The 16,971-nt window shown below is 34.2% G+C and overlaps 1 protein-coding gene and 1 pseudogene across 2 annotated transcripts; one reads left to right on the forward strand and one right to left on the reverse strand.

Annotated features, from left to right (window-relative positions):
- Positions 1-5,592: 5,592 nt before the first annotated feature.
- LOC111318278 (alpha-1,4 glucan phosphorylase L-2 isozyme, chloroplastic/amyloplastic-like) lies at positions 5,593-13,337 on the reverse strand. The gene is given in 16 exon segments (XM_022921039.2): positions 5,593-6,088; positions 6,638-6,838; positions 6,990-7,176; positions 7,477-7,553; positions 8,147-8,265; positions 8,268-8,382; positions 8,649-8,777; positions 9,483-9,635; positions 9,748-10,134; positions 10,309-10,426; positions 10,638-10,909; positions 11,137-11,412; positions 11,597-11,773; positions 12,142-12,243; positions 12,355-12,584; positions 12,957-13,337. Coding segments are annotated over 16 exon segments (2,853 nt in total). The 5' UTR covers positions 13,150-13,337; the 3' UTR covers positions 5,593-5,971.
- An 846-nt stretch (positions 13,338-14,183) lies between these two features.
- LOC111317748 (putative SNAP25 homologous protein SNAP30) lies at positions 14,184-16,895 on the forward strand (annotated as a pseudogene). Its single transcript, XR_016333755.1, has 7 exons — positions 14,184-15,123; positions 15,208-15,340; positions 15,461-15,464; positions 15,699-15,791; positions 15,952-16,082; positions 16,160-16,257; positions 16,664-16,895. The product of XR_016333755.1 is annotated as a putative SNAP25 homologous protein SNAP30 (transcript).
- The last annotated feature ends 76 nt before the right edge of the window (positions 16,896-16,971 follow it).

Raw genomic sequence — 16,971 nt, forward strand, 5'->3', positions numbered from 1 at the left:
CAAAAATATTTGTGGCTTTAAGTGCTTTTCATGGGACCTTCCCATTTTCTTAATTATAAAAAAATAAAGCATATGGACCGGATTAAATTATATGAATTAAAATTTAATTATTGACATAGATCATTTAAATTATATAAATTAAAATCTAAAACCAGGTTAATTTCAGAAAATTTAATTATTTTTGGTACCTTAGCATAACTTAAAATTTATGATTTTATCGATGTCGGCAAATTAAATTTTCTTTTTCAAAATTTAAGGGTAATTCTTTTTAATTTACAAAATCTAAAATTGAAGGTGACATTTGAATTGATGCCCCTTTAAAGTAAACTTTTTTTTTTCTTGTCACCTTTTTTTTAATGAAAAATAAATAAAAACAATAATGATGGTATCATATTGATCAAAGCATAGATATCTTTATATGATCGTTCATTTGATAGGCCAAGTTGATTCGGTTGCGGTTTCATCTTCAGCATACAAAAGTGGTCCCTCAACATCTAATTAGTTTGGCTCCCACTTATTTCAATTCTATTATTTGGTTCAGATTTTACCATTTTTAAAGGCAATATATATTGAAATGTTCATGGCCCTTGATCATTAGAAGCGAAGTCAACAAAATCATAAAAGAAAATCGAAATAGTGAATCAAGTAGGAAAGGGAATGTTGAGTTTTATATTAAGAGATTCGAGTTTTATACTATAATATTATCGAAAATTATTTTGAGGGCCATGGTCTTTACCCCTAGATTTGCCTCTACTTGTCATAATCATCTTTATTATTAATTAATCGGTCATTAGTTGATTAGTGATTAAAAAATGAACATCACGAGCAGCTCAGAAATCTTGATGAATTTACTTCGATAAAATATGGTGTTGTCAATTTGGAAGAGATGGGTCCAAATCTACCATGCTTCCAGCCTAGCCTTGGGTCAAGGCATTTTTGCAAGCAAGGCAATTTGAATATACGTCTGAAAAAAAGATTAAAAAATGTTAATTTCATTGATATTTTGATGAATCAAATCAAACATATATGCTCTTTGCCTGTATGATAATTGATCTTGGACCAATTTGATTCTGTGAAAATTTTCTAATTTGTCATTAATTGATAAATTGATGAACCCTAGTTTTGTTTTGGAGTGAATATAGCTAGCCATCAATTTGTTAAGTCAAATATTTTCTGTTTCCATCTGCTAAGAACAAAGAACAATAATATTTTTAATATACAAAGCTGAAGAGGTGATGTTTAATTGTTACGTACAGATATAACAAGTACTAAAATACCGAGCATTTTGACAAAAAATTAGATGATGTTGAGATTTTTTGTGACCCTTGGCAATGGTAGGGCATAAGGTTTGGTATGGTTTTGATATATAAACAACAACTTCATGTGTAGAAGAGATTTGAGGAAAAAGAAAAAGAAAAAAACTGAGAGATTTTGGAATCAAACACGAACCTCACGTTATTGAAAGGGATTTGTGTTTTTTAATTATCATTTGATCTTCAACGCAATAATGATTGCATTTAGGAACTCTTTGATTAGTACTTTAATATAATAGTCAATGGGCTATACACATGATTTCCACAGATGGTTGATGTTTTCTTCATTTTTGCAACTATTTGGTACTCCACCTTTTACAAACTGCGGCTTCAAAGTTCCAACTTGAACCCTTTCCAGGAAGCAATTCTATACCTTCTGTGGATGAAATATAAGCTTCTGTTGTTAAACCAATTGTTATTAACTTTAATATATGATTAATCAACACCGACACGCGTTGAATTGATATGTAATGCCATCATAATCCCGCGTTAATACGCGTCATTGTGCATATCAGATGTCTTATTATATGATACTGAGGGATTGCACTAGTTGCCCCCATTCATGCGTTCATGATCAGGTCATATATTTCATATCAATCATATTCTGAAAGCCTCTAGTTGCTGCCAATATACAAGCAAATTGATTCCTCGCCAATATACGTGTTATAAGCAATAATAATTAAGTTTCTGAAGTACTTTGAGAATAAAATTTGGAGGAAGTTACTCTAAAAAGATTCAAAAGTTGGTTCGTGTAATTTTGTTGGATTTTCTATAAAATTAACTTTCCAGAGAAGTGAAATCTGGCAGATGCAGCAGTCATATGATGATGAACTAGTTATGAAATTTGTAACCAAATATTTCAATGTTGAATTAGAATTATGGTAATTTATATATTTAAAAATATTAATGTTAAACTAATTGCACCTATAGGAGATGACAATGACCCAAATTGAATTTCCAGGCGCCCCTTGAAGTTTTCTGTCAATTAATGCCTGACAAAACCAGAAATTCACCCTGGTTCTGAGAAAAAAATATTATTGAAATTACAGACATGAATCTAGGATATATAAATATATATATATATATATATATATACACACACACACATAATCTTGCTGGTAGATTTAAAGTGGAAACATGTCAGAGTTTGAAGGAAGTCTGATTAAGCCAGGCACCTCCCATCACATTCAGGGTTTGAGGACCACATTTATCTCTTTTATTATCTCATTCTCCTAGTTGCCAATCAGGTTGCAGAATGGCCAGTGGATTTTTAAGACCTGATGAGCTGATCGGAAATATTTTCAAGTAATATATATGTATATATATATATATATATATATATATATATGAGTGGACCAATCCCCCTTTCCTTTCCTCTTTTTGGTTTACCTTCGCTTTCATGAAATGACAGGCGTCACAACCCTAATCCTATTGCAGATGCTTTGCTTCCATATATTCCTGCCTACATAATAAAGCAGTTTATGTGCCGACAATCTTACTAATAATAATGCTAATGTGGGATTTAAAGCATTAAACCTGAGATTTGGGTTCTGTTCCTTATATAAATTAATGAAAAAGTATTCTTATTTTACTAAAATATTCCACTTTTATGAGTCAATTTTGCATGTTTACACACAAAAAGTTGGGGACATTATTTCAATTTACATGTATTCAATTTAATTTACCGACATTCGATTCTCAAATAATTGTTACATAATTTAAGATTTGAGGACTCAGTTAAAATTTTTTTATGAGGATTTTTCATTAAAACAATGTATATTATACAACATTTCTAAGAAAATATTTAAAATCTTAATTAGTTCGAGATAATAAGAATGTGGCTTAGAGATTGTATCTGTAAATTTTAATTCCTTAATTTTTTTTTATTCTGTTTTTTTTATCTAATAAAAATTGCATCATTAGGTTATTGATCACTTGATTGTTGGTATTGATTAAAATTTGTTAAATGTTTTGTAGAAAAGATTTTTATAGATACAAAAGGAATTAATAACATGGAAGAATGAAGAAATTGTAGCCGACACCAACTTGAATGAATTTGAGTAATTACTATATATATGATACGATGAAGCAAAAGTGGGCCATGAGGTATTATACCATAAACCAGAAGCATTGAATCTGAATAAAAAGCACCATCTTTAATATTTTCTCTTATTAGTAAATCATAATCATAATCATTATTATTACACATAGTGGTGGCAAAATGGCAATGCCATGATTCTTGAAACAACCATGACTATGTATATGAGAGAAAAAGGAAAAAAAGCCCTTGAGTACACATGAAAGTGACATTCACTGCACCCCATTTTGCTGCAAAAATACAAAAGAGTGTCATTCCACAGAATCTCAACTGCTCACACTAAGGCGAGTCGCCAAAAGATATTCGAATTTAGAGTTTAATTTAGATAGTTTATGTAATAATTTAAATTTAATTAAACTTTAATATCTATAATTTTTTTCTCTATTTTAAAATTTGCAAGTACTACTGATAAATATTCTGCATAGAAACATATATATATATATATATATATATATATATATATATATAGTGCATGAACCAAAATGAATGCTTGCTTTGCAAGCGACTGTTCAGTGAACCTTTTCTTAACTTTAGCTTTGCATTATTATATCTTGAATCGATCTTAGTTAGATAGGTCGATCGACGCTTTACTATATGATAATAATAATAACAATAATAATGATATTATATGTACAGGGTTAATGAAGATGGGTCACTTGTCAACATCTTTGTGGCGTTTTGTGATAAGGGATAAGCTCCCATTGGCGTTTTGTTTGCCAGTTACATGGAATAGTACTGTCTCTTGCATTTCAAGCAAAGAGCCTTGATTAAACTGGTTCAATCCCGTTGGTGGTGTTGCTTGAACACCCTCTATTAATAAAAAGACCAAGATATTTTTTATGTTGAGAGGCCTGTTTGAATAAAAGGTAATCGACTCTATTCCATAGATGAATGAAATTTTCTTTCACTTTCAAGTTGCACCTACATCAATGACAATTCTGCAATTGCAGGGAACTTGTTTTTCTCTTTGATTTTGTCCATGGGTAGTGAAAACTTAGGTAATTAAACGTTTCTAGAATTCTTGAGGTTTCACTTTTGATTTTTCAAATGCAAAGTGTAATTACCTCATCCTTCATCCATAATTATATGTATATATAATTTTATGATCAAATGTGAAAAAGAAAAAGCTCAAATTGACCAGAATTAGTCATAGCTTGATGAGTGGAATCAAGAGCTCAAATTGCACGCACTAGTTTAAGGTCAAACTCTTCTCAAACTTGAGATTCTGAAAGGCCTAAAAACAGTTCCATCACTGAAGTAGATGCAATCATTATATCACCATGTCTCCCTTGACTTTACTTTCTGCATGCCTAATTTCTTTGGAGTGGAAACGGACCGAATTCGGGGTCATACCTAACTTTAACTTAAGTGAAAAGGAGAGAGAGGAAATATTTTGGAACTAAGCAATCTGCACTTTTTATCCGCTAAAAATGGTGTTAGTTGCGTTGCCAAGGCTTCTAGTTCTAGAGACTCTAGGTCGCAGGTGACTTAATTATTCATATCAATTTGACATTGAGAAGATGAACTCCAAAGCAGCTTTTCAAAAGGAGTTATTCCAAAGTATTTCCTTATGTTTAAGTGGTGTTATTCTATGTCAGCTAAGTGCTGAGTCTTGATTGTCTGTGGTTTTATATTAATCTATTCAATAGAGAAATGAAATTAAAGTAAAATGTTTTTAATTGCTGAATTGTTTGGATGAGGAGATTGGTTGGTATCTAATGAGCGGAGCCTTTAGGAAAGAATTGGGTTGATGATGGTATTCTCATCGTCTGATGGTGACTAAAGATGTAGCTGATGTGCCATGAGATTAAGTCATTAATTAGCAAAGGGAAATTGGCAAGGGTCTGAAAGCTCTCAGTGATCAGGTACATTGATAGAGTCACAGCATTTATTTGCTTCTAAAATAACTAAGAACAAGCTCAGGGTCTGTAATGGAGTCATGTTGCCCTAAAACCATGCCCATAGTACTTATTTGTTTCGTTATTTCATCAAATTTTTTGAAGGGGGATGAGGGGGTGGGGTGGCAATTGTTATCAAACACTGCGAACTGCATGAAGACCTTTTATAAATAGGGTAGGCTAAATTATATATACAGAACCACGTACCAGAGAACAGTACCAATGATATTTGTCTGCCGGCCAGATCGAAGTTTCCTTGAATTTGACCTTCGAGATCTTCAGATTTTGAACAATATATATTCTTGGGATAATATTTGTAGCTTAAACAACTCATGGGATTTACTTAGTTTAGCTGCTAAAAGTTAAGGTACTAGCAAAGATCACAAGGCATATTTATTATTGAACCTTGATAAGAATCTTGCTCACTGAAAATCACAGGAATAGACTGTCTGCATATATCTTGACAGATCTCAATTTCTGGCTTTCCAACTCTGGTTCCTAAATAGTGGTCATTTCATCCTATATAACTGATTATTAGGTAAAATGTCGGTCATCGGCGCTATAATAGTACTTAATTCTACACATGATCCAAAAGGGAGAAATTAAGGAGGATATAGATGAGCTAAACCTGCTTTCACCAGTGTAGAACAAATTAATAGTAATCATGGCACCACAACAGGATCAATCCTCCAGATGTCCCTAGAATATTCATGAACAGTACGGTCACTGCTGAACTTGTATGAGCCAGCTGTGTTCAAAATCGACATTTTTTTCCATCTCTGTTAAACAATGAATTACATCAGGACTGATAGCAATACAAGTATAATGAATTGATGATGGAGGTTATCAAATAAAAAAAAATTATCATAGCAAATATGCATTTTAGAACTCACCTATGATCCAGAATATTGTTACTACATATTTTTGGAAAGAGAATGTGGATAATTCCTACAATAAATCTTACAGATCAAGGTCAAATGTTATTTTATAAGAGGCTATATTTGAATTGAAAAAGTTATGTTTGTGTTTGAATGCAAATTTCAGAAAAGGGGAAAAATAATTTCCGAATTTCAAGTTAGCTAGGGTTATTGTCAAAACTGTGAAAGATTTGGAACTGTTGATGTAGATTAATATCGCTCATATATATAGATTAATATCAAGGCTCAAACAGATCATATTAGGCAATAATTGAACTAGCTTGGAGACTTCAGGACTGAATTATTAGCTTAGACATGTAGGGTACTGATGTTATGTGAGGCTACAAAAAAGTGAGCGCATGATTTCTTGCCAACATGTGCGCGCAATTCTACATTATCTATGTTACTCACCTTTTGGTCTCTATATGCCTCATCAACCTTCTCTTGGCACTCAATGCAACTGGGAAAATCTTTTCCCACAAGGAAATAATCGGCACGACCATAACCTTCATTTCCTTCCAAGGATCCCATAAGTTCTTCATAGTTGTAGAGACCAAAAACACCACTTCTGACATATACCTTCACTTCTTCAAACCTTGGGTCTGGAACATACTGTGATAACAGATATCAAACAAAATAAGAAAAAGTCATTGCTATAACCTTCACTGCTGTTTTCGCGAATTTAGTTTTAGATTCTTTGTTACGGTGTTCTTATCTTTGCAGAAGACAAAATCAAGGGAACAGGGAAATATATAGGGCTCACCTTTCCCTCGGCTCTTTCTCTCCTCAGTCCAGCTATTTCATGAGCCTGTGCACCAAAGAGGAAGAAATTATCTTCTCCAACCTCTTGCCTTATTTCAACATTAGCTCCATCTAACGTTCCGATTAGGATGCAACCATTCATTGCAAACTTCATATTGCTGGTTCCACTAGCCTCCATTCCAGCCGTACTAAACAATTGAAATAATATTTGTGTGATAGAGAGCAGCATTAGTCAGTACCAACCTATTGGTTTCCTGATGTATATTGCAAATTAAACAACCTGGAGGGACTTATGCTTTGACAATATCCAAAAAGTAAGAACCTCCCATAACCAATTTTAACGGGTTTACTTGAAGTTACAAGTTTTTTAAAGCACTTTGGCATGCAGTTTCCAAGTTCAATTGCTTGGTTCTTGTGCTATTTCTTTTTGAAGATGTTGTATGAAATCAAACACCAAGGAAGAAGAAGAAAGGAATCAATCAGAATACCTTATATGCTGAGACAGATCACTGCCGGGAATAAGCATTTCGGCCACACTTTCATTGTAGTCAGGAACAAACACAACCTGACATAAACAAAAAACAAGATGATGATTCCATACAAAACAAGGATAATTTCCAACACCAGGCAAGCATAAGAGCACTTTTTTAAGGCTTTTTGTGATACTTTAGCTTTCTTGAATGAAATTGGATTCATTTAACATAAAAAGAAGAAAAGCAATAACTTTGTTATCGATCCAATCATAGCAACTGACGGATAGGCCTTCACCATTTAAAGCTCATGGGTATGAACACCTAGTTACAACAACATGGCCCAAATACCAAATGAGTTCCTGAACTCAGTTCCAAAGTAATTTCAATTATCCTAAAAGTTCATAGAGAAACATGAAAGAATGAGAAAACCTTGAATTCGCCTTTTTCTGTTCTTCCAACTCTATCTTCATCTTTATTTATTTGGCATCCATTGGCGAATCATGACAATCACCAAACATGTATTAAGTTGGGGTTTCATGCTAACAAATATGATAATTCAATTGACTCATCCAATTAGGAGATAAATAGTAAATCATAGGGAAATTCTCTGCCTATGTGTCAGAAAAAAAGACTGTCATCTTTCTTGGTCACAACAAATTTCTCTTAATTACATCAGTAACCATACCTTTAGAAGATCTCCTATTTCAGGATCATGGTTTACAGTAGCTCCAACATCTGTGATGAACTTTACTATCCTCTTGGCTTGGATGTATGTAGCAAATGCCTTTCCTCCAAATATGCATACCGAGGAACAAAGCATGCTTTTCTATCCTCATGGCTCATTTCTTTCATTTTCTTATAACGGTAAACTATTCCCATAATGTTCAATAACTGCCGCTTGTATTCATGGATGCGCTTTACCTGCAATTACACCCATTAGGTCTACTATAACTTATAGCTCAAGAAGATAAGCTGCAAAAGTTGTTGGGATCAGTTCTTTTTCATTATTAATGAGTTGCGTGAGCAACGCTTAGGTACAACAACAAGGTTGCTTGACTTCCTTTCAGCCTGCTACTGACTACTCTAGAATATTAACTGAGGATAGTAGTAACGGTACAATTCGAGTGGTTTGCAATATGAAAATGAAAATAAATTCTGGGAATTAGTATTACGTAGGAAGAAATAACCTGCACATGGAACATTGCATCGGGATTGACAATATATCCCGTTTTTTCTCTGAGGAAAGATGCAACCTTAACCTTGTTTCTTCTTTTTGCTTCCCTCCATTCAGATTGAAGATCCTTATTATCGGCAAACTGTGAACAATTCTCATCAGTTCTTTTACAATATGTATAAAGCCAATATAACTTTTAATGAAAATAATATATATTCTTTCCTCAACTATATGAACGTAAATATTAATAATTAACTGTCTGAGAGTAATGTGTCTTCAGAACATACAGGAAGAAAACCATGATCAGGGAACTTGAAAGAAGAAATTCAAACCTAAACTAATCAGCTCTTGGTCTAAAACCAATATCCTATTTGTTTGTAAATATGTCATAGAAATTGAATTTCAATTAGACTATCAGCTCAGGACAATGGGAAATTCCTGCTTTAGTAACTGAGATAACCTAACTGAGGAAAGTGAAACTTTATACTCATATTTCAGATGACTAGGGATGCAAAGCAGATAATATACTTTCAACTGATAGACAGGATTGTTAATGAATGAAATGTGACTTCCAGTAAATAAAATAAGATGAATCAACACCATTTTTGAGATCCTTCTGTATGTCTGCATACGACTAGTTTACGGACAGCATAAGGATTTGATCGGAAAATATGCTATCCGCCTATCAAAATCATTTGCGACAAGAACACAAGAAAATATGAATGCACATTGTTTCCCTTTGTAGGATGGAAATTTCTGGTAAAGAAACTATATTTGTTGGAAAACAGTTGACCAATTAAAACGTTTAATAAACTTCAAGTTTGGATGTGCCAGTCAGCCGGTATACTTTACAAAGTATCATCAATTTCTCAGTATTTACAACCCAGTCTTCTGATCCAGTCCATTTGGTAATGATTTTGCTCAAATCTGGATTGCAAAAGCGAATCCATCTTCTTGGTGTAACTCCATTTGTTTTATTTTGAAATTTCTCAGGCCACAACTGCCAAAAAACAACATATACAAAATATATTAAGTACTAGTATAAAACCAGTGCTTTGGTTTGTGAAAATAATTGAATGGGAGCAGAAAAGTTTATGCATTGGGATGTCTACCTTATAGAATTCATTGAAGACTTCATTTTTCACTATTTCACTATGAATCTCAGCAGCACCATTTACTGCATACCCACCAGCAACGCATAGGTTAGCCATTAGTTCCAACTTGGGAAGTTTTAGATCTGGCTCAATTGATGTCACCTCATTTTTCTTTTCCATGTCCTCTTCCTCAAGTTGGTCTTCCTCATCAGTAGGTTCAGTTTCGTCATCAGAAATATCGTCTTCTTCAGTTGAATCAACAACAGAACTTTTTTCTGATTTAACAAACAATTCAGCCACTGACTCAGGCAACTCAATGTTTTCTAGAATTCTCATTTGTTTCAGCTTTTCTTGCAACAGGTCCAGATTCTCAGTTCCATACTCATTAATAATAGTTCGGATCAGCTGATACGCATAATAACAAGATCAGATGTCAGATTGTATGGAAAAGAATATGTGATCTTAAAGAAACAGTAGAATTTTAGTTTAATTCATATGTAGATTTATGTCTTAGATTGAGGATAACTGATGCTAAATTCTTGATTGAACCAAAAATCACCATATTGCCTATAAAGTTACCTCCTTATCAATCATTCTGATGATCTCAACATGTCGAGGAAGCAATTCCTGCATGAGCTCCAGGCTCCATTTCTCCAGGGCCTGAGGTAGAATTGTGTGGTTTGTGTATGCAACAGTTCTGACGGAAAGCTCACCGTCAATATAAATACAATCTATTATATAACCAGAAGCCAATTTATAGTAACAATTCATAGGCATATCTTTCTAGATAGTTTTCATATGACGGATAGCATGAGCATAGTGCAAACTTATGGAAACACCAATCAATAAATAGCAGAGGAGCAGCATAACGATGTGTAATATGTATGTAAGCTCCTGAGAGTAAGTACCTCTGTGTGATATTCCAGGCTTGTTCCCAGCTCAAACCCTTCACATCCATCAATATTCGTATCAACTCTGGAATGCAAAGTGTTGGATGAGTATCATTCATCTGAACTGCAACCTTGTCAGGGAAATTTTCCCAATTTACAGTCTCTCCTGATCTCTTTTCATAGCGTGCAATAATATCTTGGAGAGAAGCTGAGCATAATGTATATTGTTGCTTCAGTCTAAGAGTCTTCCCCTCAAGTGACTTATCACCAGGGTATAGTATGTAGCAAATCTAGTCATAACAATTTGCAATAATGACTGGATCAATTATGAAGAAAATAAAAATCCAGACTACTACTGGTAGTGTAAACATGTCATGCAAAGCACTCAAATTCAATACAATTGTCCTGTTTCTGCCACCAACAAGAAATTCTTGGCTTTCAAGTGCTTTATAAGGTTTAAGGAATAATTCGGAAAAAATGCAGTAAAACTAATTTCCAAATGATTATGAATTCAAACCTTTTCAGTATTCTTCATTGCTAAATATGCTTTGGCATGATCTCCAGCATTGAAAGCACGTAAATCAAACATTTCTGGTGCAACTTTAGTAGACCATAGTCGGAGGTTAATTGTAGTTTTAGTTTTATATCCAGGTATTGGGACATCATAAGCAACAGCCATTATATTTTCTCCTCCAACCCATTGTTTAATTCCATTGGGGCCTGAAGTGACTTCACCATAGAATTTTAAAGGGTAGGACACATCATTTCTCACAATTTCCCATGGATTTCCCATCTGCAATGAGATAATCAAGAAATGATATTTGACATTGATTCAGACCTTGATAACCACTGTGTTATTACTAAGAAAACAAGGAAATGTCCTAATCTAAGTTCATTATATGGATATACGTATATCTGAAATTGTTTTGACTAATGACCAAGATGTCATAAATGATATTCGTTGTAACAAAAGATACCTCAAGCCAATTTTCTGCAACTTCCTCCTGAGCATCTTTTGTAATATGCTGTTTGAACAGTCCATACTTGTACCTAAGTCCATATCCCCAAGCAGGGTAATTTAGTGTTGCAAGGGAGTCCAGAAAGCAGGAAGCTAGACGTCCTAAGCCCCCGTTTCCAAGTGCAGCATCTGGTTCCTAGTCAGTAATCAACTGAAAATTTTAGAAACTAAAATCAAGAAAATATAAACACATTGTGGAATTTGCTTAAAAGGAATGCCCAAATATATAGCATACAGGCATATGTGGCTTAATGGAAATTCGAAAGTGGAAATGTAAAGATTTTGATTCCCTTTACCGATTAGAGTTGCCAGGCTTTCTTGGATGCTTAAATTATAAGTCCTGAAAAAGATTGATACATAATTTCCCATTTCAAGCAAGTTCATTACTTTTCTGCCTTCCAGGCTTAAGCTTTTGTCTTGGCCAAGGAAAAGCCGAGATGTAATGAACTAATAAGTAATAGACAAGAATCCTTATATGATAGAAGAATCGTGAAGGTGTCTAACCTCCCTAGCTACGTCCTCTAAATTGTGCCCCAGCTTCCTCAAAGCTTCTGCATAAGCTCCTGTAAGCTCTAGATTACCAATCGCATTCAGCAAAGCTCTACCCTGCATAATTGATGACAGAAAACATTTCCACAATCTGTGTAGGTAAGTAATTTTGATTCCGAAAAGCAATTTCATTAGCAGGAAGCAGTAGAAATGTAATGTCAAATTAACCTGTAGATACTCCATGGAAAGATAATATGCCTGCTTTACATTAATTTTCTCATAGTAGTCATAAGTAGCATTCCAAATGATAATAAGCGAATCAAGAACACTTTCAGCTGTTGCATAGAATGCCTTGGGGAGCTCAAAATGGTCCGGAGAGAAAGATGGTGTGAACTCAGCATGGTATTTAATACTTGACGCAATGGACGCAGAATCTGGAACAAAGGTATCTAGACAAGCTGCAAATAAAAGCAACATAACACATGAAGATAAAATTGACAGAAAAAAAATCAATAATATGTCAGATATTCAACATATCAGGGATATTGGGATCCAATTGTGGAAATAATTGAAAAACAAAGAACAAAAAGGGCATCCATTTAAGCCACTTAGCATTATAAACTCTACAACTCTACAAGAGAAAAACTATTCTTGCAACCTTCACCTAACAGTTTAGCCTTTCAGATAAATCTTTAGCCAAGTACTTCTAATAAGCAGTAGCAGTATTATCTTGGATTCAACTCCTTGTATAGAGAAAAACATGGGTTTCGAAGTTCAACCAACAAAGTAACTACTATGAAAGAAGCAGCAGTTATTAAAAGTAGACTAACTGTCTTCAGTGACTTGAGCAGCATCTTGGAGATCTTGCTTTTGGTCGCTAGCAACACTTTTGATGAAAAAAATTTTCCTCAAGAAAGTAAAACGAGACTTTTTGATGAAGAAAAGGTTTGAGTTCCTTCCTCTATGGTTAAAACCAAAGAAGGTTGAGTGAGAACAGGTTGCAGAAAAATGTAGAGATGCCATTTTTTTGGTTTATCAGTTCTCACCGGTCACCACTGCCCCTCCCTTCAGTTGTAGAGAGGGTGATAAAAAAGAGAGAAAATGAGTGAAAGAGAGAGTGTTGCTTTTGTCATCTTTATCTTCGTTTTTGCTTATACTGTTCCATTCCATCCATCTCAATTACCATGTTCTAAACGAGGGAAATTTGTAACCATGCCTCATTTCCTGTTGTTGTCGATTGGATTAACTGTTAGTTTGTTATTAATTTCTCTGGAATCAAACGTTAATCGACCGAATTTGGATGCCAATATACCACATCTGCTTGTCATTGGGTACTTCAATTCTTGTTAAGTAACGACAGTTTTTGCTTTATTTGACATTGCAAGAATCCTGTTACCGTCGTGCCTATTTGACTGGTACTTGCAACTTTACGGGGTCAGATTTTTCTGACAAAAACAAAGATTGAGTGGAGTTGGCGTAAGCCAATTGACATGAACCGTCCATCGGAAGAGGCCGTACAAAGGGCTGCCAAAAGATTTTGGTCACGTGGCGCAGTTGAAGATATATTGTTGTTCAAAGGCCAAAGGGGGGACCATGTCAAATGCCAATCCAGTGGGCTTGTCCTAATACAGATATTTCACAGGAAAAAAGTGATGCCTCTAAGGAGAAACTATCAAACATCTGTCTTTATTCATTTAAATCTTTGATTTTCTTTTCTTGTTATTTTATTTTTTTCAATAAAAATAAATAAGAAAATGAGAAAGATGTATGTTAAGCGTTACGAAGGTTTGGACATTGAAAAATATAGTATTATTTTATATAAACAAAATCCACAAAATTTTTCGTAATTATTTTATATAATTAAACTATTATTAGTGACGGCCCAAAGCAAAACCCAATTTTTGTCTAGTGCTTGGGCTTGGAACCCCGAACAAAATCTAAAATTACAAAGCTGATAAAAGAACTTTTTTTTTTTTTTAAAGAAGGGGAAAATGCGAAAGTAGTTCAAACTCCAACGGTCTAAAAAAATGAGACCTCCTGCAGTTTTGGAGGTTATTGCCAATGGGCCTTGCTGTCCTTTTCCGAGGGCTCCTCCCATCTGTGATCAAAGATAGAGAAGATAAAAAGACAACAAATAGATAATAATAATAATAAAAAAAGAAATTTCCTCTCTCTTTACACGCAAACCCAATTTCTTTTTTGGTTTTCCTTCTTGGGTTTGCGTATCAATTTTTTTTTCTCTTCATTTTTTGTTCAATTTCAAGTTTTTTCAAGTACCCTTTTGTTTAATTTGCTTGTATTTGTATTTTTCTTTTACTTGAATTTCTTTAAATGTGATATAGTTGAGTTATGGGCCCTCTTTGTTGTATAATCTTATTCTTTGTAAATGGAAATGAGTAGCAAAGATTTCACTCTATCTTTTTGCTTTTTATGAAACAATTGCTTGTTTCTTAGGAACCATTTGTTGAAGAATCAACTTTCAAGGTGTTCTTGTCATTTTCCTTTCTTGGCTTTTAGATTCTCAAACAGAATTTTTATAAAATATTTGGATTTATGAGACTTAGGCAGAAGTCAGTGGACCCACCAACTGCTTCTGGTTCTGGTTCCAGCCCATATGATTCATACACTGAATGTAACAAGAACAGCACTATTAACCTTGTAGAAGGACTTCCTCTGAGCCTGTGCTCTTAATCCCAGATTTGAATGATGATGACCAGGGAAGACGAAAGCAAACTTCTGCATCCGCTAGGCCATCACCTGCAAGAGATAGAGATAGATACAAGAATGATTTCCGTGACCTGGAGAATTATGCTGTCTACAAGGCTGAGGAGAATACAAATAGTGTTAATAACTGCTTGAAGATTGCTGAGAACATCAGAGAGGATGCTGCAAGGACACTTGATATTTTACATGAGCAAGGACAGCAAACTGAAAGGACCCACATGATGGCTGTTGACATAGATAAGGATTTGAATAAGGATTTCCGTTATAGCAGATAATTTTGTGTATTTGATGACATGATGAAGGAACTGTGGTATCATCTGATCGTAATAGGACTTTAAGTTAATGAAATTGTCTGAGACTCGCAAATAGAATATCTATGGCTTAAGCATGTGGTTATGTACGGGAAAGTGTATACTTTTGATGCTTATAAGCTACTCATATATATGTACAAGGCTTTAGGTAAACATGTTTCTTATCTCTTGGTTGATGTGTGGTCCAAAAATTATAAAAAAGACAACAAAAAAAAAAGTGAATCAATTTAGACATATTTCCATGTTATAATCTTCTGGTCTTTTTTGAACGTGTAATGTTATTTGATTTTCTTATACAGAAAGGCAATCCACTGCTAGGTGCAATCAGATGATCAAAGGAGCCAAGTTTTTGTGATTTTCTTGTCTGTTCTGATTATTTATTGAAAATAATTCGTTATTGTCATTTAGAAATAGACCAGCACTTTATGATCTAAGAACTTTCTTCATTTTAGCTCTCAAACCCCATTTAGAATTCATATTGTTGTTCTTGTGTTCTAAATTCCTTCTAACTGGATTCTATAACTTCGCAAATATCAGGGTGAGAAGCTTTTGAATGGTCTAGGCGGCATGTTTTCTAAGCTTGGAAGCCAAAGAAGACCCGAGAAATCAAAGGGCCTGTGATCACCTCAGGTTTTCTTCTAATACAATTTATTCACTCCCTCAGCGCATTAACTTATTCAAACACTTTCCATTTAGACTTCAATATTGAGGATTTAACCGCAATATGAAAATGTTTAAAAATGTAATTGTATTTTGGTATGATTGATTGTTTATTGTATTGGTTTGGTAGATAGTTCATCCAACAAAAGCAAAAACCAGAAGGAGCAGAGAGAAAAGTTGGGTCTGGCACCTGTGCCTAAAGCTCAGCCAGGAAGTAAGACACCTCCTCCTGAACCAACTGACGCCATACAGAGAGTTGAGGTTAGCATTATGATGTGTATACGAAACTTCGTAAAATTCTGCTATTGCGCTGAGATTAATTGGTTATCTAACTCCAGCTTGGGAAGACAAAGCAAGATGATGCACTGTCAGATCTAAGTAAAATCTTGGGTGATCTAAAGGGCATGGCTGTTGACATGGGATCTGATCTTGAAAGGTCCGTTATCGAGCACTTATCATGTCCAAGTGCTAGTAAACTTCTGCACTGCTTTAAAATGTCTGAAATGCCTTTCGCACTGCTTGAAAATCTGCATTTGTTAGTGACTTTTTTCTTGGCTGAAGCATGAAGGTTTAGCAGTGTTATCAAATAGAATTGCCATTGGCACCATAAGGGGCTTCCCTGTAGATTTAGCAATATTTTCATTTTGTCATACAAGTTTTTGTGGTAAAGCTAGTGATTTTTCTTTCTTGGTTTCCTGAATGTGTTTGTTTAGTAAAGTTACACCGCATACCAGATCCAGATGTTTGGCAATATTAACCAACAGATCTATGTTGTTTACATCTTTCTTAATCTTTTTATGTACCTTGTCTCATATTGTTGTTAAATGATTTGGTGAGTACAGACAAAACAAAGCTCTTGATCACTCCATGATGATGTGGATGAACTCAACTCTCGAGTGAAAGGTGCCAATCAATGTGCACGTCATTTACTTGCCAAGTGAAAAGTTGCAGAGCTTACCAAATTTGCTTCACATTCCTGTATTTAAAAGTTTTAACATTCCTTTTCGACCAAACATTTGTCATTATTGATTTACTCCATTGGTTTAAGTGGAATAAATACAATGTTTTCCTTCACATATAATCTTTCATGTTGTGTTGCAGCAAAAAGTTGGGCATTTGCATTTTTTGAGTTGGAATGATTAAGTGGGGT

The sequence above is a fragment of the Durio zibethinus genome, chromosome 2 (genome assembly GCF_047325235.1).
Source record: "Durio zibethinus cultivar Kanyao isolate XHJ-2024 chromosome 2, ASM4732523v1, whole genome shotgun sequence".
Taxonomy (NCBI): Eukaryota; Viridiplantae; Streptophyta; class Magnoliopsida; order Malvales; family Malvaceae; genus Durio; species Durio zibethinus.